Below are 24,326 nucleotides of genomic sequence, written 5' to 3' on the forward strand. Positions count from 1 at the left end.
CTTAACACTGTTAAACTGGCTTATGTCTCTGAATTGTGCTGTAAAGTTACAAACAGCTCTTGTTAAAGCACCTTGAATATTACAGTGTCAATAAACCTATAAAACTCTGCCCGACCGGACCGTCGTTACTCAACCTCAATGTCCACCCTGAAGCCAGAGGACTGAACCTGAGTGGAGTTTGATTAAGTCAAGTGCAAAAGACGAGAGCGTGAGAGAGATGGTGTAAAAAAGAGGAGTGGGACAATTTCTTGACATCGCACATTTCCTGGATACAAGATGTGTTGATGAATAATAAAAAACATGCTTATCTACAGCATTAATTTATGTGTCTTACAGTACAATATATATACACGGTCTCAGCAGATGTGTGTCTAACATGAGTCTGGTCCTGCTGGAGGTTTCTGCCTGTTAAAGGAAGTTTGTCCTTGCCACTGTAACTTGCTAAATGCTGCAAAGTGCTCTGCTCATGGTGGATTAAGATGAGATCAGACTGAGTCCTGTCTGTAAGATGGGACTGGATCTGATCCTGTCTTGATGTTGGGTCTTTGTTAATAATAGAACATAGAGTACGGTCTAGACCTGCTCTGTTTGGAAAGAGTCTAAGGAGAACATTTGTTGTGATTTGGCGCTGTATAAATAAAGATTGATGGATTGATTGATATGATTAAGAGAGCTAACAAATTCAGAGGACATAAATATTAATCCTTCATGAATATTCAACTCTTAAAAACTCTACAAATTTGGAATGAATAATAATAGAAGTGATTCAACTACAAATAATAATAATAATGATAATAGTAATAACTTTATTTATATAGCACCTTTAAAAACAAAGCATGGCAGGGTTGAATTGACAAAATAAACCTATGAGAGACACAGAGGAGTGTACAAATTCTAACAATGCAAAAACTAAATACAACCCAATAGATTAAAAAGGATAAACTCAAATTAAACATAATAAAGTGATGAGACAGTAGACCAAAAAATCCTTAATAAATCAAGAGGTTTTTAAAAAAATACATAAATAAATAAAAATGAGTAAATAAAAGCATTAAAGGACAATAAAAAGGTTTTAAGAAGAAGACAACATCACATCAGAGAAAATAGAAAATGGAAAAGAATACATGAATGTTAAAATAATAAATTAAAGAAGAAATAATAAAACAATAAATAATCAAAATTAATAAAAAATAAACTTACTTTATGCTAGGTTTGTTTAAATTAAGTTACTTTTTAGAAAACTTTATTGAATCCTGCTCAAGCGGCAACCTCCGGTCTCAAACGATGAAGCCCATGCAGAAGTGTTATAAACTGCAATACACCGAGAATCCTCTTGAGGCTGGCTGCAGAAACACAGGAAACCACATAGACATGAATGGGAAAAAGAGGATCTTTGCAGCATTAATAAACATGTTTACAGCCTGGTTCAAAAAACAGCTTGGCCCTATGTCACTAATCTCTCTATCGGCACACACTGTACGGGGGTGAATTTATTTCTAACATGACGGTTCAGAAGATATCAAGATTCCAAGTTTTGGCCCAAATAAGGACATGACTGATTTGACTCCTGGTTGGGAACACATAGCTGTTGGCTAAGAGGCTCAAACTCCTCCCCTTTACGTCACACTCTGCCTGGTTGAGTTCAGCATTTCCAATATGGGTGCCGCCGTAGATTGGCTTCAGAACAGCGCTCAGGAACAGATGGATGACGTCACGGATACTACGTCCATATTTTATATACAGTCTATGATACTGCTGTAGTGAACAAACATCTCTGCACAGATAGTTGAGGACTGAACCATCATGTCCACCATGTCATCGAATCTGCAACCCTGAGTAAATCCCACAAACTCACAGAAAGTGCGTAATCTAACGTAGTGAAGCCCACATCAGAAAGCTCATGCACTTGATGATGTCTTAGCAGGACAGCACAAAGCACTCACATACTTTCTAGGGCCGTGCATCAGAGTCCGGTAAGCATGGAGTGATTCAATCAATCATTCAATCAGTGAATTATTTATTCATATCGCAGATCCAAACCACAACAAAAGCTACCTCATGACACTTTATGTATCAAACAGAACTTGACTTTGTTATAATGTTTTCAGAGACCCGACTAAACCAAGTCCTTTAAAGATGAGCTGATTGATCATGAAGTTGATTGACACACTGGAAAAAATGCTGTATTTTAAGGTGCTTTTACCTTGAAATAAGCACAAAAATCTGCCAATAGAAGAAGTGAAAATGTGCTTGGTAAGATTTCTTAAAATAAGACGCAATATTTAGAAAACTGTGATCTTAAAATTTGCAGGGAAAACTTATTTTAAATAATATTTGACCAGTATTTAAAATCGTAGTGTCTCAGAATAAGACAGGAATGATTTTTTCACTCAAAAAAATATTTCTGCACTAATACATTTCATTTCAACTTCTTCATTTGAGATATATTCACCTTATTTGAGTTGTATTATAGCAGCACTTCTCTAGGTTTAAGACCATCTTGTACTTGAAATAAGATTACACAGTTGAATTGTCTCATTTTGAGATATAATGTCTTCTCATAGTGAGCTGGATATACTAATATTCAGTCATGTTGTTCTTTAGGAGAAGCCAGCTCTGCTCTAAAGGAGGTGTTTCATTGTGTGCATGGAGTTTGAGGATGTATGTTTTTATCTGATTTAAAGAAACAGTGTCTGAAAACTGAAACCCACCCACCTGATATTTAAGATGTCTTAAAACAAGTCCCTCTATCTTGCTCAAATGTTACTTGTTAATTACATTTATCTTAAATCAAGTGGGAGAAGACATTTGGCTTAAAATGAGACAATTTCACTTGGTAAGATTTTGAGTTTTTGCAGTGCAGTCAAACCTGCTCCAATTTAACCCTCTTAAACTGTTACATCATTAAAACTTCATTATGTGTCTAATGATTTTTCCTGCATTCCGTTTTTAACCGAGTGTCTAATTGACATAAAAGTGTCAGGTTAGTTGAAGTGTTAATAACCTTCAGCTGTATCTGTACGAGGGATATTTTCACTTCTAGTATAAATATCTGTAAACTCTGACTGTAGCTCTTCGCTCAGAGTCGTCCTTGCTCTGCCCAATGTTTATAAACCTTTCTTTTCTACGTGCCTGTTGACAGCTCTTATCCTTTTAATCCAGCACACACCAGCAGTCCATACATCACTCCTTTAATTCTGTAGCCTTAGTGCACGACTGACCTTGTAATGTATCCCCTCTGTGGCAAAATGGAGGTGTCAACAAACCAGATGCTGCATTGATATTGATGAGGATTTTCTCTCTGCCTTCCCTGTGTGAGGGCCTGTGTTTTTGTTGTGTGTGTGTGTGTGTGTGTGTGTGTTGTTGTGTGTGTGTGTATTTGTAGCTGTGTTCAACCTGATCCCGGTGGGGCTGCGTGTGGTGGCTATCCAGGGCGTGCAGACCAAACTGTACCTGGCGATGAACAACGAAGGCTTTCTCTACACCTCTGTAGGTCACTCTCACACACACAGTAACACACACACACACCTGCACTGTCATCATTATTAGGAGACCAAAGCCTGGTCTTTGGATGAGGTTGAGTAATGAAACAGCATCTCTCATTGTGACCGCTCGCATTAAGGTCCTATCATCACATCAATACTTTAACTACAGAGCTGCCTCGTGAGTCAGTGTAATAATCCTGTGTCTGAGCCTCCCTTATCTCAGCACTGGTATTGTGGCCTCACAGGATTGATTTCAGATCATCCCCCAGCCTCCTTTTTTTTTTGTTTATCTCCCTCCTCTCCCTCTTTGATAGAAGGATTACTCTGGGTCCAGTTACAAGCAGCCCCCTTGAAATTTGTCTTTCTGCTTTTCTCTCTCGGTTACATTTACGCACGCATCCCCGCTGTGCATATATTTTCTCAGGCAGGTCAGAAGGCGGTGTTGGCTGCAGTGCATTGCATTAAGTGCTCCGCTTTAGCTCTCAAGCGGTGGTGGTGGGTGGTGTAGAAGCAATAACAAAAAAGAATCAACAAAAATAACTCTCAGAGCAATCTAAACAAGCCTGCAAGGCAAAAAGATGAAAACTAACAAAGAGGAAATGGGAAAAAACGACACACGGCTCCGTGCAATAACACACACACACACACACACACACACACACACACACACACACACACACACACACACACACACACACACACACACACACACAAGCACAGCATCTGACCCGTCCTGTCCACGGCTCCTGCATGGTCTCTGCGTTCACTCTCAACACAGATAACACTTCTTCTTTATCTTCACACCTGTTATTAAACGGACAGAGTGTATCAATCTCACCAAACCTCATTAAAATGCAGGTGAGATTAATGGATGATAGAGAGAAGGAGTGTGTTTTTTCTGTACCCTTCTGTTTCTCACAGCATCGTCCTCTCTCTCAGTGGGCTGGTTGGTATTCATGGGAGTAGCCAGTTACCATGGTGATGCAGGAATAAGGAAATGCAAATGTCAGCTGTCCTAAGTTGGTGCAGTTTGTTCTCTGAGACTACAGCCCGGCCGAGATAATGACTCAAAGAGAGGGACGGATACGCTGAAGGAAATACAGAGAAATGATGGACATCAGTGTTTACATGTTACTTAGTTTAGAGTTAAAACAAACTATTTACATGGTTTACAACAATTAATGTGAAAAAAACGCTAATTTAAATTATTTGAGTTATACTTCCTGTGTTGACAGGAAGTGCTTTTATTTTGAAGTACCAGAAAGTAGCTAGTTAGTGAGTTGTTGATGCTAGCTTGATGTTGTGATGAGAAGTGTGGATACAGAAGTCTGTTTTAACCAAGCAACAACCTCCGGTCTTAAAATATGAACCCCTGCAGAAGTGCTCAAAACTGCAGTTCCTCGAGTGTCCACTAGAGGCTGGCTGCAGAAACACAGGAAACCACATACACACCCATTCAAAGAGGACGATCTTTACAGCATAAATAAACATGTTTACAGCCTGGTACAAAAAACTGTTTAGGTCTGAATAGCTAATTCAGAATTTTTTTCCAACTCTTTATTTTTGAAGATATTAAACTTACGAGTTTTGCCCAAATAAGGGCATGGCCAACTTGATTGACAGGCGGACACCCTGTAGCTGTTAGCAAAAAGGTTAAAGGCCCGCCTCTTTACCTCACACTAGCTTGGACAGAAGTAAGGTTGAGTTAAGCATTTCCAATATGGCACCCGCCGATGATCAGCTTCAGGAACAGATGAGTGATGTCACAGATATTACGTTCATTCATCATACAGTCTGTGGTTTTAACCCTTTCCTGTCTGTAAGCTGCTCTTTTCGTCTCTTGTTCAAGTTTTGCTCTAAAATGTGTCACTCTCCCCCCCTCCCACAGGAACACTTTACCCCGGAGTGTAAGTTCAAGGAGTCTGTGTTTGAGAACTACTACGTCACCTACTCCTCCATGCTGTACCGGCAGCAGGCCTCAGGTCGGGCCTGGTACCTCGGACTCAACAAGGAGGGCGGGATCATGAAGGGGAACCACGTCAAGAAGAACAAGGCAGCAGCACACTTCATACCCAAACCTCTCAAAGGTAAGACCACAGAGGAGGTGAACAGACACCAAAGCACTGAGCATGAGCACAACAACTTACATACAGCAGAGGAATACAGATTTATATATACAATATACAATATACAATATACAATAAAATAAAATACAATACAGTATATAGACTATATATACTCATTACATGTATATAAAATATGTAAATACTTACATAATTACACAAACAAAAATAAATAAATTATAACAAAGGAACAATAAAAGTGAAAAAAATGAATTACATAATAATGTAAAGTAAAAAATAACATGACTAAGTGCAGATATACTGTATAATATCAGGCTCATCAGGCATAATAGTGTAAAGATTGCTTATGAATCTTTAAGGCCTATGAATACGCCCTGAAATATGCATCCATGCCAATCCACAAGTTTATTTATTTTTGACAAAATCACAAACACAAACAAAACCAAAGAAAGAGATTAAATACTCATGAACAGCCTTTGACACAGAATGCAGAGGTGGAACAAAAGAACCCCCTGAGGGCTTATGATCCCACCTAACACTGAAACAAAGCATCTGCAAGGCTTGTCACAAATTACAAACAGATTCAGTGAGGTGTTCATGGAAAGTCTGAAAGCAGGAAGGAACAAGAAGAGATATACACTACCAGGGATTTTTATACACTGAAACAGACCTCATTCAAATACTAGAGTGGACGAGTGATGGGGTACAGATGGAACTCAGCCATGGTGAGATGTTTAGAATTTGTTCCTAGTTTAATTAACTTAAGTTTTTAACAAAGGTCAGATTAAATACAGAAAAAATTTAGTTCAAAATGGGTTAGCTAAAGCAAGTCTCAGTAATGTTAAAAATCCATGACTGAATCAGCAGTGCCTAGAGTAAAGGTGCAGGAAAATTAACACGTGTTGTAAACTGAAAGTTACATACTTCACAACTTTGGTGATGCTGCAACATTGTTATGTGCTACGTCACATGCTGTGTTGTTCTGATTGGTTGTAGGTCTGTCCAATCATCTCCAAGGGCACCTCCGCTTGCTATTCCTTTTGGAACAGCAAATGAATCTAACATATCCAGACCCATTCACCAAAGTGAGGTGGTTTGGTGACACCAGGCTAATCTTTGCCTTCAGGGGTCGCCAAAAGTGATGCAAACAAAAAGTTCCTTACAGGAGCTTTAACTCTAAAGATGGATTACAATGCGTTAGGCTAAAAGCAGAGGCTACATGTTTCTCCAGATTTTTATTCTTCATTGGGCCTGCAGCATATCATGAGACTGATTTCAGTCTTATGTTGGAGAAACATGATGACAATTTGTATTAATTATTTTTTTTAAATTGAGTTTAACTATTTTAAAATAATAATACAAATGTAGAAATAATATTTTAATATGCTTTTATTCCTTTAGAATTATTTTAAGAAATGTATGTATTTTTAAATATGTTTTATTTCTTAATTTTAAGTTGTGTGATTTTATGACCAGCTTGTGTTATTTTGCTGACCATGACAAGGACTTTAGAAGGACAAGGACTTTTTGAAATAATAATAAACTTTTTTTTTATAATCATCATTATTTTTTAAATTATTATTATTATTATTATTATTATTATTATTACTATTATTATTACTATTATTATTATTATTATTACTATTATTATTATTATTATTATTATTACTATTATTATTATTATTATTATTATTATTATTATTATTATTATTATTATTATTACTATTATTATTATTATTACTATTATTATTATTATTACTATTATTACTATCATTATTATTATTATTATTATTATTACTATTATTATTATTATTATTACTATTATTATTACTATTATTATTATTATTATTACTATTATTATTATTATTATTATTATTATTACTATTATTATTATTACTATTATTACTACCATTATTATTATTATTATTATTATTATTACTATTATTATTATTACTATAATTATTATTATTATTATTATTATTACTATTATTATTATTACTATTATTATTATTATTATTATTACTATTATTACTATCATTATTATTATTATTATTATTATTATTATTATTATTATTATTATTATTATTATTATTATTATTAATAAATATGATTCATAGTCTCACAGACCTGTAATCTGACTCTGAGCTCTGACCACTACAAACTTTTGAGAGAAAAACATTCAAGGAATCAGAAATCTTGAAGTAAACTTTGCAAAACAACCAAACTGAATGATTGGGAGGCATCAGAGTGTCCATGTGTGGTCCCATTATTCACAGTAAAAGTCTGTGTGAGGGACCGGCTCCCTGCCTCTTTGAAACATGCTTGAATTGCAACAAAAATCCTCAATTATTCTTTGATAAATCGAACATTGAGGAACGGATCTGTTACATCAGGACTCTGTGGGTGAGCTTGGATCAGATTTGACTGACAGTGTCATCTCCCTCATAAAGAAACATCACTGTCATCACACTCTGACTCTGACTCTGAATGAGAAACAGAAATCATGGCTTCAAGAAGTCTTTATGTAAGATGGTTTCACTGAGTAAAGCTGAGTGAGCTGTGAAAGCTGAGCGAGCTGTGAAGGATGTCACAGCCTCCGATGCTTTGTTTGTGCCCAAGAGAGGTGTAAATTTCAGTCGTTATGACTCATGAGACAATATCGCTCTTGTTCTTGTATTTAACACGCTGACCTTTTCATATTTATGAGAGTACGCTTTTCATAAGTTTGAGAGTTTATTACTCAAAAGTCAGACTATTAGCTGTTTCTGAATCTGTGGAAATTATTTAAAATGTGCTGCTTTGTGGAACATCTTGCAGCCCATCAGCCACCTACACAGTTTTCTGAACACGTCTCTTATGAAAATTTTATTATGAGACGTAATCCAAAAGGGAGCTGAGTCGTACTTCAGTGTTTGAACACGTACAGTGAAGAGATTTTAGGAATGGAGTTATGAGGAAAAGAAGGAAAGCAATGTGAGAATGAAATACAGTCATATTTAGAGATAAACACAGAATACTTGGACGCTATCGACGGTGACAGAGCTCTAAAAGCAGACAGTGAGAGACGAGCAGGTGAACACAAGGTACACTGCAAAAACTCAAAATCTTACAAAGTGAAAATGTCTCATTTTGAGTCTAAATGTCTTCTCCCACTTGATTTAAGATAAATTTACTTAACAAGTAACATTTGAGCAAGATAGAGGGACTTGTTTTAAGACATCTTAAATATCTTGTAAAGTCAAACAATCTTGAAATGATTTTGTTTTGAGTTGTAATCTAGATCAGGGGTTCCCAAAGTGTGGGTCGGGACCCCCTGGGAGATCGCAAGACACAAATGGAGGGTCGTGAGATGTCTTCCAGAATGTTTTTTTTTTCTTAATTATCTAAAAATTATTACATTTTACCCATTATAGTAAAAAGTATCAACAAAAATAGTAGCTACGTTTGGAATAAAACCTTGAAAATAGAAAATGTAATGAGTTTTCTGACTTTCTTTTTGCCAGATGTCTCCTAAGTTTAGGGTTAGTGAACAGTTAATTATCAAAAGCATCAGTAGCAGCAGGTTAACTCATAACAGCACAGGAAACACAGACACATGCTCATAAAGGAAGGGTCATTTTCTGCAGACCAGCTAAATGAAGCCACATTAGATCCCTTTGAGGGACAGTGGGGGTCCTGAGTCATTGGCATCTATATCTTGGGGGTCACGGGCTGAAAAGTTTGGGAACCCCTGATTTAGGAGAAACAAGGTTTGTTTTACATTTCATACATTTTTCAAGATGAGATCTTATTTGTAGAAGATGGATAATCTTAATTTAAGACAAACCCTTTACTTGATTTAAGGAAATGAATTTTATTGGAGAACCTATCAGAAAACAGCTCCATCGATGAAAGAAAGAAAGAAAGAAAGAAAGAAAGAAAGAAGGAAAGAAAGAAAGAAAGGAAGAGGGACAGCAGAAAAGAAAGAAAGAAAGAAAGAAAGAAAGGAAGAAAGAAAGAAAGAAAGAAAGAAAGAAAGAAAGAAAGAAAGAAAGAAAGGAAGGAAGAGGGACAGCAGAAAAGAAAGTAAGAAAGAAAGAAAAAAGAAAGAAAGTAAGAATGAAAGAGGGACAGCAGAAAAGATAGAGAGAGAAAGAAAGAAAGAAAGAAAGAAAGAAAGAAAGAAAGAGAAGTTGTTGTTTTTAAGGGTGGGTTTCAGTTTTCAGACACTGTTTCTTGAAATCAGATATAAATCTTCCTCCTCAAATTCCATGCACACAATGAAACAGCTCCTTTAGAGCAGAGCTGTCTTCTCCTAAAGAACAACATGACTGAATATTAGTATATCCAGCTCACTATGAGAAGACATTATATCTCAACATGAGACAATTCAACTTTGTCATCTTATTTCAAGTACAAGATGGTCTTAAACCCAGAGAAGTGCTGCTATAATACAACTCAAATAAGGTGAATATATATCAAATGAAGAAGTTGACATGAAATGTATTAGTGCAAAAATCTTTTTTGAGTGAAAAAATACTAATTGTTATCATTCCTGGTTTATTCTGAGACACTAAGCTTTAAAATACGGGTCAAATATTGCTCAAAATAAGTTTTCCCCGCTCATTTTAAGATTACAGTTTTAATTATTTTTTCATTTTTATATTTTTCTTTATTTTGTTTTTGCAAAATCATTCCAGTACAGCCAACACAGTATAATAGTTAACAGTCTTTTTTTGTTTTTAAAAGAACAAACACACATCTGCCCTCCCAACACCCCACTCCCTCAAGCCCCAGCTCAAGTTAGGAAAATAAAGAATTAAAATAAAATACAATACAATACAATCAAGTGATATGTGGTAAATAAATAAATAAATAGAAATACAAGATCTCAGTTTTCTAAATATTACATCTTATTACAAGAAATCTTACCAAGCCAATTTTCACTTGTTCTATTGGCAGATTTTTTTGCTTATCTTGAAAAAAGTTTTTTTTTTCTTCTTTTTGGAGGGGCATTTTTCCACTGTAGCATTAGCATCTAAACAGCCGGATATTTCCCTCAGGATATGGTCGGCACACAAACAAAGCTGAAAGAGAGTAATTATTGGACTTACATTCATCAGACGGACACAAATACAACCGCAAATGAATTCTAATGACGCTCTGAACCTTAACAGGCAACAGTGTGCATCTTAAAGTAGCAGTGTGTGACGTTCAGGGGGAAAGGAAATGCACTATTCATGAGTGTTAAAGAACCACTGTGCTTTCCTAACCTCCGAATGAGCTTCTTTATGAACTGGGTCCTCGTCTACTTTGTATGCTTTGTTGCACCGCCGTGTTTCTACAGTCGCCCCGAATAGACAAACCAAAACACAGGCTCCAGAGAGGAGCTGTCATGTTTTCTGTGAGTGTCAGAGTCACTGTAAGTTCTCAGTTAGCAGTTTAATGCAACGTCCCTGCAAGATGCCACCAAAGCCAACACTGTGCTCTTTTAGAATGTGATGATTGTTGCTTTGCAGGGTGCTTCCTCTGGCTGCAGAGTGCAAAGACAGACAGAAAGAAAGAAAGAAAGAAAGAATCAGGTTTTGCAGGTTTAACATAGACAGATAGATAGATAGATAGATAGATAGACAGACAGACAGACAGACAGACAGACAGACAGATATACAGACAGATAGACAGATAGATAGATAGATAGATAGATAGATAGATAGATAGATAGATAGATAGATAGATAGATAGATAGATAGACAGATGGATAGATGGACAGATGGATAGATGGATGGATGGATAGATAGATAGATAGATAGATAGATAGATAGATAGATAGATAGATAGATAGATGGATGGATGGATGGATGGATGGATGGATGGATGGATGGATAGATAGATAGATAGATAGATAGACAGACAGACAGACAGACAGACAGACAGACAGGCAGGCAGGCAGGCAGGCAGGCAGGCAGGCAGGCAGGCAGGCAGGCAGGCAGATAGATAGATAGATAGATAGATAGATAGATAGATAGATAGATAGATAGATAGATGGACAGATGGATAGATGGACAGATGGATAGATGGACAGATGGATAGATGGACAGATGGATAGATAGATAGATAGATAGATAGATAGATAGATAGATAGATAGATAGATAGATAGACAGACAGACAGACAGACAGACAGACAGGCAGGCAGGCAGGCAGGCAGATAGATAGATAGATAGATAGATAGATAGATAGATAGATAGATAGATAGATAGATAGATAGATAGATAGATAGATAGATAGATAGATAGATAGATAGATAGATAGATAGATAGATAGATAGCTCTTTATTTGTCCTTAATAAGGACATTTGTTGTCACGGTCTGTACAAGAATACATACATAAACATACATAAATAAACAATAAACACCGGGCCTCACAACAATGGTGCACATCATCCCACATATAAACACACAGGATTCATATATACACACATAGGACGAACATAAACACACCGGACACTTTACTGGGGCATTAAATTTAGAAGTGCTACGGCAGACGGGACAAAGCTCCTGCCAAACCGGGCTTGTCTTCAATATGGGGATCTGTATCTGCGACCAGATGGGAGCAGTGTGAAGACTGAGTAGAGGGGGTGTTGGGGGTCCAGTGTTAGGGTGTGGTCTCTGCGTATGATGGCTCTGTGTTTGAGGTCAGACAGGCTGGGTGTGTGGGGAGGCGGATGATTTTGGTGGCAGTGTTTGTGGTGCGTGTGAGTTTGTTTTTGTTGGAGACAGTTAGCATGTTGTAGTAGCAGGGGGAACAGTGGAGGAGAATGGGTTAGATCAGACCTGGGCATTTTATGGTCCCAGGGCCACATCCGGCCCTTTGACTGGTCCTGACTGGCCCGCGTGAGGTAAACGGGTGATCAGATTCAGAAATAAAATGTACAGTAAATAAGCATACACCATGCATCCAATGCAGTGCTTTTATTGAAATGCTTTTATTTTGAAAGCAACTTTTTTTGGGGGGGATTTACGTGCGACCGCATGCCCGACTTGACATGCGTGGCAGGTGGCAGTGTGCAAACGTATACGGTCCGTGATTGGCTAAGTAGGCTAACTGCTAGCCCTCAAAGATGTCCGCTCCCATTAAAAAAATAAAGATTGACACTGAATGTAGAGTTTTTAACGGAACATGGACAGCTAAGTATTTATTTTATGAAGTCAAAGGTAAAGCTATGTGTTTAGTTTGTGGAGAACAGATCTCTATGTTTAAGGATTACAATTTAAAACCGCCACTACGAGTCAAAACAGGCTGAGTCAGATTGAAATATTGCAAATATGTACATTTTCAAACCTGTAAATATTTATGGAAGAGTGTTACAATATTGGTATTTTCACAATGCCTGTTTTCATGATACGTCAAATGTTTTGAGTTTCTAGTCAAAACCCCCAAATTTGCTGCTTTTAATAAACAGCTATAATTTATCTTGAGCAGAGTTGAGTTCAGTTTTTTTGTCCTGCCCTCCTAAACAGTCCCTGTCTCTCATGTGGCCCCTTGGGAAAATTAATTGCCCACCCCTGGGTTGGATGATGCTTTGGCACAGTAACAGTAGAAGGTAGGGGGGCGACAGAAAGTGCTTTGAGTTTGCGGATGGCAGAGAGTCTTTGTTGGCAGTGTTTGTGGATGTCATTGGTGTGTTGTTCAAAGTTAAGTTTAATGTCCAGGGTGAGTCCAAGATATTTGAAGTGATCCGCTATCTCGACTGCTTGACTGTTGATGTGGATTGGGGTTGTGGGCCGGGCTGTGAGTGCTGGAGGAGTTGATGAGCAGGTTTAAGGAGAAAATAGACAATGGGACGTTTTCATGCAATCATTTCTTTTTTATTGTTTACTTGATGCAAATGAGTAGAAATAACAAAACCACTGCAAATGTCTGAGTGTGGAACCAGAATCAACCTGCAGACCTTTAAGTGATCTGTGTCAAAGCAAAGAGCAAAAAGTGCCTTCAATATACAGCACATAAGCATCGACTAAGATGCATTTGAAACATACGTCATACACAGTAAAACATAAGCAGAGCATAACAAATAACCTAAAAACTGCAGTTAAGAATATTTGAAGAGCTGCAAAAAACCCCATAGAAATCATCAAACTACTCAAAAACAGGATGCTGCAGAACAGATCTGTTGTGAGGTTTTCAGTTCCAAAGTGCAGTCTATAAATGTGACCAGATTCACAGTCAGAACCAGAGCCAGCAGACTTTATAATTACCAACGGACTGATCTAGACCTCAGGTCCCAGAACAGCAAACGTTGGATCACCTCTCATCTTTAACCGGACTCTGAAACAGCCAGCACGTCTAAAAGGCCTCTATGGCTAATAAGGGGTTAAAAGTTCACTCATGTTCTCTGGCGCCTCGCCACGTGAAGCCTTGTGAGTCATAAATAAGACTTTCAAATGGAGTCTAAAATTAACGGGAAACCAGTGCAGGAAGGCTGCAGCCGGGGCGATGTGACCGAAGTGATTGGTCTTTGTGAGGAGGCTGATGGAGGACATCTGCGCAGTCTGAAGTTTGGATCCATCTCTGGCACTCAGACAGAGCATTACAGTAATCCAGCAACAACGGCCCAGCTGATCAGTACTAAGAAACATGATCGGATTAAAACGATCAGATTGGATTTAATCTGAAAACAGGCTGTCAGAAGAAGAAAGGGATTAAAAACAGGTGATCAGATCTCAGTTTATTACTGATAAAAACTCCAGATTGTGTTCTTTAAGGCTTCCTGTGAGCTGTTTCTGATACTGATGCCTCTGTTTGATCTATCAGGAACTAAATGGACAATACCTACATCTTGATTTTTAATGCCCGAAGCTGCTTTGATGATTGACAGCAGGCTGAAGACACATTTTAACATTTTCAACAGCAAGTATTCACAATAAGTGACATGTCTGAATGTTTAAAGGTGACATATCACGCTTTTTTCATCAATATATATTGGTCTAAGAGGTCCCCAAAACATGTCTTTAAAGTTTGTGCTCAAAAAAACACTTTGAAATCAGATTTTGGTCTGCTTGAAAAGCCCTCTTTTTCAGTCCTCCTCAGAACACTCTGTTTTCTCTCTGACTACGCCCCCTCCGGAAGTGGATGTGCCTCGGCTCTCCAGCACGTTGATCTAGTGTTTACATGTTGGCTGAATATACACGGCTGCTCAGAGATCGCGTTACTTCAACCCTCTGAATCTGATCCAGAATCTGATCCTGATGGAGAGGCGCCTGTAGCAGGACCTTTCTGAACGATGGGTCATAGATTTAGTGTTTCTTGTTGTTTTATTTATCAGTATGTCGACGTGTGTCTTGGTACACAGCTACAGCTACAGCTACAGCTATGAACATGTAGCTATGTGGCTATGCTAACTAGCGCTAGCACTTATCCATGACAAATAAAATTCATCCACTAGATCTTCAAATCTGCAGACGTGGGGAGTAAAACTGACCTTTGTGTTTATTAAGACAGCCTACAACTAGCATGCCTCCCTCCTGAGCTCCTTGTTAGCACACATTTGTACAGGTAATGAAAAATGGAGGAGGGATTCAGTATTATTTTATACAGTCTATGGGCTGAACAAGCTCCGAGCTCTGACTCCGTGACAGACCGGATATTGTTGTTACGTAACAAAAACACGGAAGTCTGAAACGGCTCGTTTCACACACATTTACAGAAAGGTGGAGAAATCAGAACAGGGGCAGAATGGATTTTTTTCATTCTCGGGGGGTTTGTAGACAGGGACACATATTTCAGGTAAAGAACCATTAAAAAGTCCATTTTGCATGATATGTCACCTTTAACAGGCAGAAACCTCCAGCAGGACCAGACTCATGTTAGACACACATCTGCTGAGACTATGTTGGGTCTGGAAAGAGGGATGGAGGCGAATAAGAGAGAGAGGGAGCGGTGATAGTGATGAGACGAGTAGTGTCGGGATGCAATACTCCACTGAAACACTAGAGGGCAGTGTGGTCTCTCTGATAGTCTGGTCGCCTGTACGATCTCTGTTTACTTTTCCACAGAGATTCAGAGCGTGTTATGTTCATAGACTGTATAAAATATGGACGTAGTATCTGTGACGTCACCCATCTGTTCCTGAGAGCTGTTTTGAAGCAAATCGACGGCAGCAGCCATATTGGTAATGCGGAACTCAACTAAGCAGAGTGTGACGTAGTGTGAGCCTCTTAGCCAATGGCTGTGTGTTCCCGACCGGGAGTCACGTCAGTCATGTCCTTATTTGGGCAAAACTCGTAATCTTAATATCTTCTGAACCGTCACGTTAGAAAAAAATTCACCCCCCGTACAGTGTGTGCCATTAGAGAGATTAGCTTTGTAGGGCCAAGACGTTTTTTGAACCAGGCTGTAAACATGTTTATTAATGCTGCAAAGATCGTCTTTTTCCCATTCATATCTATGTGGTTTCCTGTGTTTCTGCAGCCAGCCTCAAGAGGATTTTCGATGTATTGCAGTTTATAGCACTTCCACATTGGCTTCATCGTTTGAGAACGGAGTTTGCCGCTTGGTTATGTTACTTTAGAGCTGATACATGTTGCTGTCTATCATACAGACGTGATTACAGGAAGAATAGAGAGGAGGAGAGGAAATACACGGCTGATGTGAGGCGATTATGGAAGTGCTGTAAATGCAGGAAATACAATGCCACAGAGAGAACCAATCACAGGGCTTGCGGTCCACGTTGATTTGATGTATAGTTACATTTTGGAGGAGGTGCGGTTAACCCAAGCGGCAAACTCCGGTCTCAAACGATGAAGCCAATGTGGAAGTGCTATAAACTGCAGTACATCGAGAATCTGCTTGAGGCTGGCTGCAGAAACACAGGAAACCACATAGAGATGAATGGGAAAAAGACGATCTTTGCAGCATTAATAAACATGTTTACAGCCTGGTTCAAAAAACGGCTTGGCCCTACAAAGCTAATCTCTCTAATGGCATACACTGTACGGGGAGTGAATTTTTTTCTAACTTGACGGTTCAGAAGATATTAGGATTACGAGTTTTGCCCAAATAAGGACATGACTGACGTGACTCCCGGTCGGGAACACACAGCGATTGGCTAAGAGACTCACACTACGTCACACTCTGCCTGGTTGAGTTCCACATTACCAATATGGCTGCTGCCGTCGATTTGCTTCAAAACAGCTCTCAGGAACAGATGGGTGACGTCACGGATACTACGTCCATATTTTATACAGTCTATGGGTTAACCTTGAAAGTCTGAGTCTGGAAAAGTTGATCCTTTTCAGTTTGTGTTTGACCAAAGGGAAGAGACAAAAGCAACATGAATTACCTGGACCAGGACAGCAAAGAAGCAGATTCACAAATCCAGATTATCTTCATCCAGACTAAACCTTTTGAGGGACCAGAACTAAAAAACAAAAGCTTGAATCATCCTCTCTCTGTCTGTGTCTTATAGAGATAATGTTGATAACATGATTGTGTTGTGTATCTAACTGCCTCAACAAGATGTGCATACTAACAAATGACTAAATCTTCATATATTTGTGTGTGTGTCTCTGTGTTTGTGTTTGTGTTTGTGTGTGTGTAGTGGCCATGTACAGGGAGCCGTCCCTCCATGACCTGACAGAACTCTCGAGGTCGGGCAGCGGCACGCCAACCAAGAGCCGCAGCGCGTCGGCTCTACTCAACGGGGGAGGGAAATCACCCAGCACCAATGACTTATCCTAGCCCCCCCACCCCTCACAACTCACACGCACACTCACACATACACCTACACACAGACAAATACTCACACATACACTCACACACTCACACAGATCTCAGGCCGATATGCCCACACATCAGGCTGGTGAGGGGTGAGAGAAAGAGGGGGAGGAGAAGAAGAAGAAGGAGGAGGAGGAGGAGGAAGCAAGGACAGGAACGTGTTCTTCCACTTCACGGAGCCCACTGTGACTGACTGTGATGTAAATAAATCAAGGACAATCAATCGATCCGGCTCTGCTGCTCTGGTCTGCAGAGGACCAGGACCTGCAGATTTCACCCCTGGACTCCTCTTCCTGCTGTATTATATCCAGAGAGAACAAGAGAGTGAGGGCTTCTAAAAAAAGGAGTGGTAGATGGAGTCAGTCAGTCACATATTGAGATAAACAGACTGTTACAGAGAACCAAAGAGTACAAGTATTAATAAGTAAGTCTCTGCTGTGAGAAGGCAGCAGGCAGGAGAGATAGACAGCGACAAAGGAAAGGAAGGAGGGAAGTCTTTATCTATTCTACCGTACGCTATGTTTACACAGAGCTCATGGGGTTAAGTCATATTTTTAAAAATGACGAACGTATTCCTTGTACACTTATAAGGACTGATCACTTGTTTGCATGCAGGTGCGCCTGTGTGAGAGAGCGCGTGTGTTGTGTGTGCGTGGGCAAACAAGAGCGAGTGTGTGCGCACGCATGTGTCCGGGTCGGGGGGGGATTTTACCTTTTTAAGATCTGTTGTATATCAGACAAACCTCCTGAGGGCTTTAGCAGGTTAAAATAAGGTTTACTGTATATGCTTCCATGCTTACTTCTTACAAGCAATGCTGTTGTTTCTCTTTCCGTTTGTTGTTGTTGTCCCTTGCTGTTTGTTTGTTTGTTTGTTTGTTTGTTGTTGCATGGAAGCTTGTGGACCTCTGCTCAGTAGCAGCATGCCAAAAGGTCCTTTTTATTTCTGGTCTTAAGTGTTCCTGACCTAAAGAGAACACTAGTGAGCCAACAGTGTCATACCAGAACACTAGTGAACCAATGTGAGGGCGTGGGAACACTGCTGGACCAATAGTATCGCACCAGATCATAAGTGGACCAATGGTGTTGGACCAGAACCAGTTTAACCAATGCGAGCACAGATTATCTTAATATTTTGGTTCCTGCTGTGGACAAACTAGAAATGCACTAAAATAAACTCTTTCTAAAGAAGTTCAGGCTGTGTGCTCTGATTTGTTCCTCTGTCTTCTCGTCTCTGTTCCTTTCTTGGAGATCAGCCGTCCGTCCAAACTGTCCTTGAACTTCTTTGGTTTAGTTCTGTGGTGCAGAGAGGGGCTGTTTTTGAAACCGCCGACTATACTAGCAGTACGTACTGATTTGGCCAAAATTCAGTGTGTAGTATGTGAACAAGAGCAAAATCTGCAGTATGACAAAACCATAGACTATAAAATATGGACGTAGTATCTGTGACGTCACCCGTCTGTTCCTGAAGCGCTGTTTTGAGGCCAATTGTGACGTAAAGAGGCGAGCTTTGTGCCTCCTAGCCAACAGCTACAGTGTTCCCGCCTGTCAATGAAGTAAGCTGTGCCTCTCATAATGGAAAACTTGTGACCTAAAAATCTTTGAAACTACTGCGATATGGAAAAACTCACACCCCCTACAGTGTGTGCAGATCGAGACATGAGCTATTCAGACTACACTCGTTTTTTGAACCAGGCTGTAAACATGTTTATTGCTGCTGTAAAGATCGGCTTCTTTGAATTGGTGTGTATGTGGTTTCCTGTATTTCTGGAGCCAACCTCTAGTGGACACTTGAGGAACTCCAGTTTTTAGCACTTCCGCATTGGCAAGGCAGGGCAAGGCAAGGAAGGCAAGGCAAGGCAAGGCAAGGCAAGGCAAGGCAAGGCAAGGAAAGGAAGGCAAGGCAAGGCAAGGCAAGGAAGGCAAGGCAAGGAAGGCAAGGAAGGCAAGGCAAGGAAGGCAAGGCAAGGAAGACAAGGCAAGGCAAGGCAAGGCAGGGCAAGGCAAGGCAGGGCAAGGCAGGGCAAGGCAAGGCAAGGCAAGGCAAGGCAAGGCAAGGAAGGCAAGGCAAGGCAAGGAAGGCAAGGCAAGGAAGGCAAGGCAAGGCAAGGCAAGGCAAGGCAGGGCAAGGCAAGGCAAGCAAGGCAAGCAAGGCAAGGCAGGCAAGCAAGGCAAGGCAAGGCAGGCAAGCAAGGCAAGGCAAGGCAGCTTTATTTGTATAGCACATTTCATACACAAAGGCAACTCATTGCATTGGCCTCATATTTTTAGAACAGAGGTTTCTGCATGATCGGACCAGTCTCCCTTGCGTACCCTTTCCCACAATGCACAACGCTCGTTCCTCTTTTTCTTTATTCTTCTTTTTTGACGAGGGAACTCCGTTTTTAGGTGCTGTGAAAATCATCAAATTCCATATAAACCACTTCTTTTATTTCTTTTTTTCGGTAGTTATATTTTGGGGCTTTTGTGCCTTTATGATAGGACAGCTGAAGATAGACAGGAAATGTGGAGAGCAGAGAGGGGGGAAGACATGCAGGACATGATTGCAGCTGGAAGTCAAACCGGTGACCTCTTCGATGAGGACTCTGGCCTCTGTATGTGGGGCGCTTAGACCGCTAGGCCACCAGCGCCCCGATATATAAACCACTTCTTAACTTTTTAAATCACAAGTGATGCTAAAGAAGCAGTTTCTCTATCAGCTTAGCCGTTGTTTATTTCTGCTTTCTGAAACCGTAAATCCAGTGATGCCTGGTTTAGCATACTGCAGAACAGATCGAAGAGAGCAGTCATACTACAGACTAAATTCAAACACAGGCGGTACCTACTGCCTACTACATTCCTAGGTAGTATTTACTAGGTGGTTTCGAAAACAGCCATGGTTTCATTTTCAGGGTTTTCAGAGTTCACACATTTTTTCCAAGACTTTTTCATGACCTTGAACTAAAAAAGAAAAGCGAACACGTTCAATATTAAAATGAATGACGAGCTATGTGGTTGCATACAAAATAAACATTTATTGAAGTAACACTGACACCGGTACGATGTTCACAGATTTACTCATACAGGTGTTTTTGATCCAAAGTTTCTGGGTTATTTTCAGATATCATGACTTTTTCAGGTTTTTTCCATGACTGTATAAACTCTGGTTTCTGAGATGTGTGTGCCACTTCACTATGAATAAAGTTAATGACGTTTTTGTTTGTTAAGAAATAATAATAAAGTGTAACTTTTTAATGCTTTGCATCGTAAGTGAGACTCTTTTTTTCTTCTGTTTTTCAAGAGAGAGAGAGAGAGAGACTTTGTCTTTGATCCTGGGTAAATAAAATCAAATATTAACTTGTTGTGTGCTGGGTACATCAGAAATGATCATCAATATACTTTCTTTGATTTGAATGCATACAGAGAAAAACAACCTCTCTTATTTTGTGCCTGTATGAGGTTCAGTATGAAATATGTGGACACACTTCTACCTTGGAGAAGTATGACTTAAAATGTCAGCTTGCACTCTCTTGAGTTTTAGGTGTGTTGCTCTGTCTCCTGCAATAAAATGCACTGACAGGAAATTAAAGGAGTGCTGCACCCAAACATTCAAACTATCTGCATGATCATAGCAGAGCTCTAGAAACCCGCCACACACCACAAGATGGCGCTAGTATTCCAGAGTTTTCATCCTTGAGGAAAAGTTACCCTGCAGCAAAAACTCTTCCATGAGTGGGGATATTAAAAATGTTGACACTAAAAGAAACACACCAGGAGACAGAGTCCACTCTACAGAGTCTTTAGTTCCCTCCTACATGTGTGAGTCTGTGCAGAACAGGGAGAGCAGACGGGCGTCCATCCTCACATGATTCAGACAGTTTTTGGTGCTTTGGCCTATTTCCAAGACTTTTATATAGAAGTACAAAATACAACAAGTTAAAGTGCAAATAGCAAAAAATAGAAATATACTTATAATAGTTTAAAACCATGTTTCACATTGAGATAATAAACATCCACTTATTGGTTCCAGGAGCAGAGTCACACTGGTTTAAATACACTAATCGTCTCTTTCTAATATAGATAACTTAATTATACTTTTTTTTTGGTTCTTGTTTTTTCACTGAAGTTTACAAATGTTTCAGGATGAGGGGATGAAATCAGGTGATGCAGTTTGGGAAGTTAACCTGTAACATGTAACTCACAGTATTGATCAAACGCTCCCTTTGCTTTAAATTCTATGACATAATCACATTTTGTAACTTTCTGCAGCCCTGTGCAAATGTAAACACACATGCAAATTCACACAAACACGTGTACAACATGTTCAAAGTCAAACACATCAATACTGCACTGCTGCGTCAGTCCAGTCTGTCGTATGTACAGTGTAAGTGAGCACCACGCTGCCTGTACTTCCTCTGTTTCTTTAAGTGAGAGAGAGGAGGAGAGAGTGGGATAAAGTCTGTCCTTCTTTCTGATTGCTCCCCTCCTCTTCCTCTTCTTCCTCTTCTTCTTTCCAGTGCCAGTTATCTTCATCTGTTTCTCCTTCAACACATCCTCCAGTCACAGCTCCTCAAGTCCTTCCTTCATCGATCTGATCCTGTTCAGTCTATGTCCCCTTCTTCGACTCCCACTCCTGTGAGACAGTGACACAGCACAAATTGAGGAAACCACTCCTCTGTCCTCATCACACACAAACACACACATACTCCTTTCAAACAGAGCAGGTCTAGACCGTACTCTATGTTCTATTATTAACAAAGACCCAACATCAAGACAGGATAAGATCCAGTCCCATCTTCCAGACAGGACTCAGTCTGATCTCATCTTAATCCACCATGAGCAGAGCACTTTGCAGCATTTAGCAAGTTACAGTGGCAAGGACAAACTTCCTTTAACAGGCAGAAACCTCCAGCAGGACCAGACTCATGTTAGACACACATCTGCTGAGACTGTGTTCAACACGCACACCTTACCTTTGCTTTCTGCATGACGTTCCCCTTAGACGAGGCATACATAGATGGAGGGCGTTTTCGAAGCTCTGATGCTGCATTCACAGGCAGAGTCTCATTGTAAACCTTTTCAACCTTGCTGCCCTGAGCCTGTTAAAACACACAAACACACACACACACACACACACACAAACACACACACACACAAACAAAAATATTAGATTACCCCAATCAAAAAAATCCAATAGGTCACTGCTCACAGGTTAAATTCAATCTGTGAATCCAAGCCTCGATGTTACTGGAGCACCAGGCAGACAGGTTTTTCTGTAATCTATACAAAGTCGTGCTAATGGCTTTCAGTCATCATGCTAAGCTAACAGGCTGTAGATTCATATTTAACTAATGAGAATGTTTTTGACATCATCATTTTATTCCAGACAGCTGTGTATCATAGAGGAGCGAAGTGTGTTTAAAGCTCCTGTGAGGAACTTTTCTTTTGTGTTGACTTTGGCGCCCCCTGTAGACAAAGTGGTACCTATATTCTCCTGTAAATATATACTGTATGTTGTGTATGTAGGTCATATATAGGCGTCAGTATAATTTCAGCCTATTTCTAAACAGTTAAAAACTCCTCACAGTAGCTTTAAATAAATCAGCAGAGGCGCGACGAATGATTGAATAAGTTTCACTCAGTGGTTCAGATTTTCTGATCAGCTGTCATGCATTTATGTGATTTTTTCGCTACCTTGATGCTGATCTTGGTGTCGGTGGGTGGACCCAGAGCTCCTCTAGCCAATGACTTCTTCAGGTTTTCTTTGACCTCCGTCAGTCTAAGCTCCAGCTCCACCCGCTCCTCCTCTTTCTGTTTACACAGCGCCTCCACCTTAGCTAACCGCTGCTCCACACCATGACCTGCGAAAACCACACAAACACACAAGCAAGTTAGTGCTACTACAACGCTCAACAGCCCTGTGTGTGTGTGTGTGTGTGTGTGTGTGTATGTGATTTGTCTCTGACCTGTCGTGCTCTTCATCTCCTCCTTCACCTCCTTCTTCTCTCTGCGCAGTGAGATCAGAGCATGTCTGAGTTGTTCCTTCTGTTTCTCCAGCTCCTCTTTCTGTGTCAGGTAACGTCTGGCGTCTTCTTCTGCCCGGGTCTTCCCGTATCGTGCGTAATGATTCACATCTAACAGAAGAACACACGGCTGACTGTGAACACACCTTTACACACTTTGTCTTATCAGCACTTTTATGAACAGGAGACGCCAGAAATGAATTATCTAGACATTTTCAGGCACATTTTCTTGCACATTATTTCCATCATAGTCTGATATGAAGAAGGACTCACTGGAGGCGTGTCTTTTGACGGCGGCCTGTTGTTCTGTTTTTTCTGAGTCCCTGCTGGAGAACGAGGCGTGACGTCTTATCTGACCAGTTCTGCTCTCAGCTTCACTCTCCTGCAAATAACATCAATAATAATAAAGTAAATAATTAAAGTAAAGAAGTAAGTAAGTTAATAAGTAAGAAAGTATGTAAAAAAAAAGGATAAATAAATAAATACATAAATAAGAAAATAAGTAAATTAGAAAGTAAGTAAATAAATACATAAAATAAATAGATAAATAAAGAATTAGTAAGTTAGAAATTACATAAATGAATTCAAACAAATATTTACTAAGTTACTGAGTAAAAACAAAATAGATAAACAAAATAAATAAGTAAGTAAGGAAATATAAATATTAAGTAGATAAATAAAATAAATAATTAAGTACTTCTTAAAACTTTCTTTTTCAAAAAGGCCTTCATAACTTGCTAACATGTTATTATGTATGTGTGTGTGTGTGTGTATGTATGTATGTATGTATATGTATGTGCATGTGTGTACATATCTATATGTATATGTATATGTGTATATGTGTATGAAAAAGGGTTGGGATTATATGTATTATTATTATTATTGTTTACTTTCTGTGAAGCACTTTGTAACTCTGTTTAGAAAAGTGCTATATAAATAAAGTTTATAATTATTATTATTAAGTGAGTATAAAAAAAAGATAAATACAAAATAAGTGTGTAAGTAA

The 24,326-nt window shown here is 39.3% G+C and overlaps 2 protein-coding genes across 4 annotated transcripts in view; one reads left to right on the plus strand and one right to left on the minus strand.

The window, feature by feature from the left end:
- Positions 1-18,509, plus strand: part of fgf13b (fibroblast growth factor 13b) — a 43,012-nt gene extending 24,503 nt beyond the window's left edge. For all 3 annotated transcript variants that reach the window (XM_034683381.1, XM_034683382.1, XM_034683380.1), the window contains exons 3-5: positions 3,386-3,489; positions 5,374-5,572; positions 17,146-18,509. In XM_034683381.1, coding sequence (XP_034539272.1) covers positions 3,386-3,489; positions 5,374-5,572; positions 17,146-17,285 — 443 coding nt within the window. In that variant the 3' untranslated portion in view covers positions 17,286-18,509. The remainder of the gene's footprint in view (positions 1-3,385; positions 3,490-5,373; positions 5,573-17,145) is intronic.
- Positions 18,510-20,309: 1,800 nt separating this feature from the next.
- LOC117812538 (actin filament-associated protein 1-like 1) overlaps positions 20,310-24,326 on the minus strand; it is a 29,665-nt gene continuing 25,648 nt past the window's right edge. The window contains exons 15-19 of the mRNA XM_034683383.1: positions 23,594-23,702; positions 23,264-23,431; positions 22,992-23,158; positions 22,271-22,396; positions 20,310-21,930 (exon numbers count right to left, since the gene is read on the minus strand). Coding sequence (XP_034539274.1) covers positions 21,904-21,930; positions 22,271-22,396; positions 22,992-23,158; positions 23,264-23,431; positions 23,594-23,702 — 597 coding nt within the window. The 3' untranslated portion in view covers positions 20,310-21,903. The remainder of the gene's footprint in view (positions 21,931-22,270; positions 22,397-22,991; positions 23,159-23,263; positions 23,432-23,593; positions 23,703-24,326) is intronic.

Source organism: Notolabrus celidotus, chromosome 5, assembly GCF_009762535.1.
Source record: "Notolabrus celidotus isolate fNotCel1 chromosome 5, fNotCel1.pri, whole genome shotgun sequence".
Taxonomy (NCBI): Eukaryota; Metazoa; Chordata; class Actinopteri; order Labriformes; family Labridae; genus Notolabrus; species Notolabrus celidotus.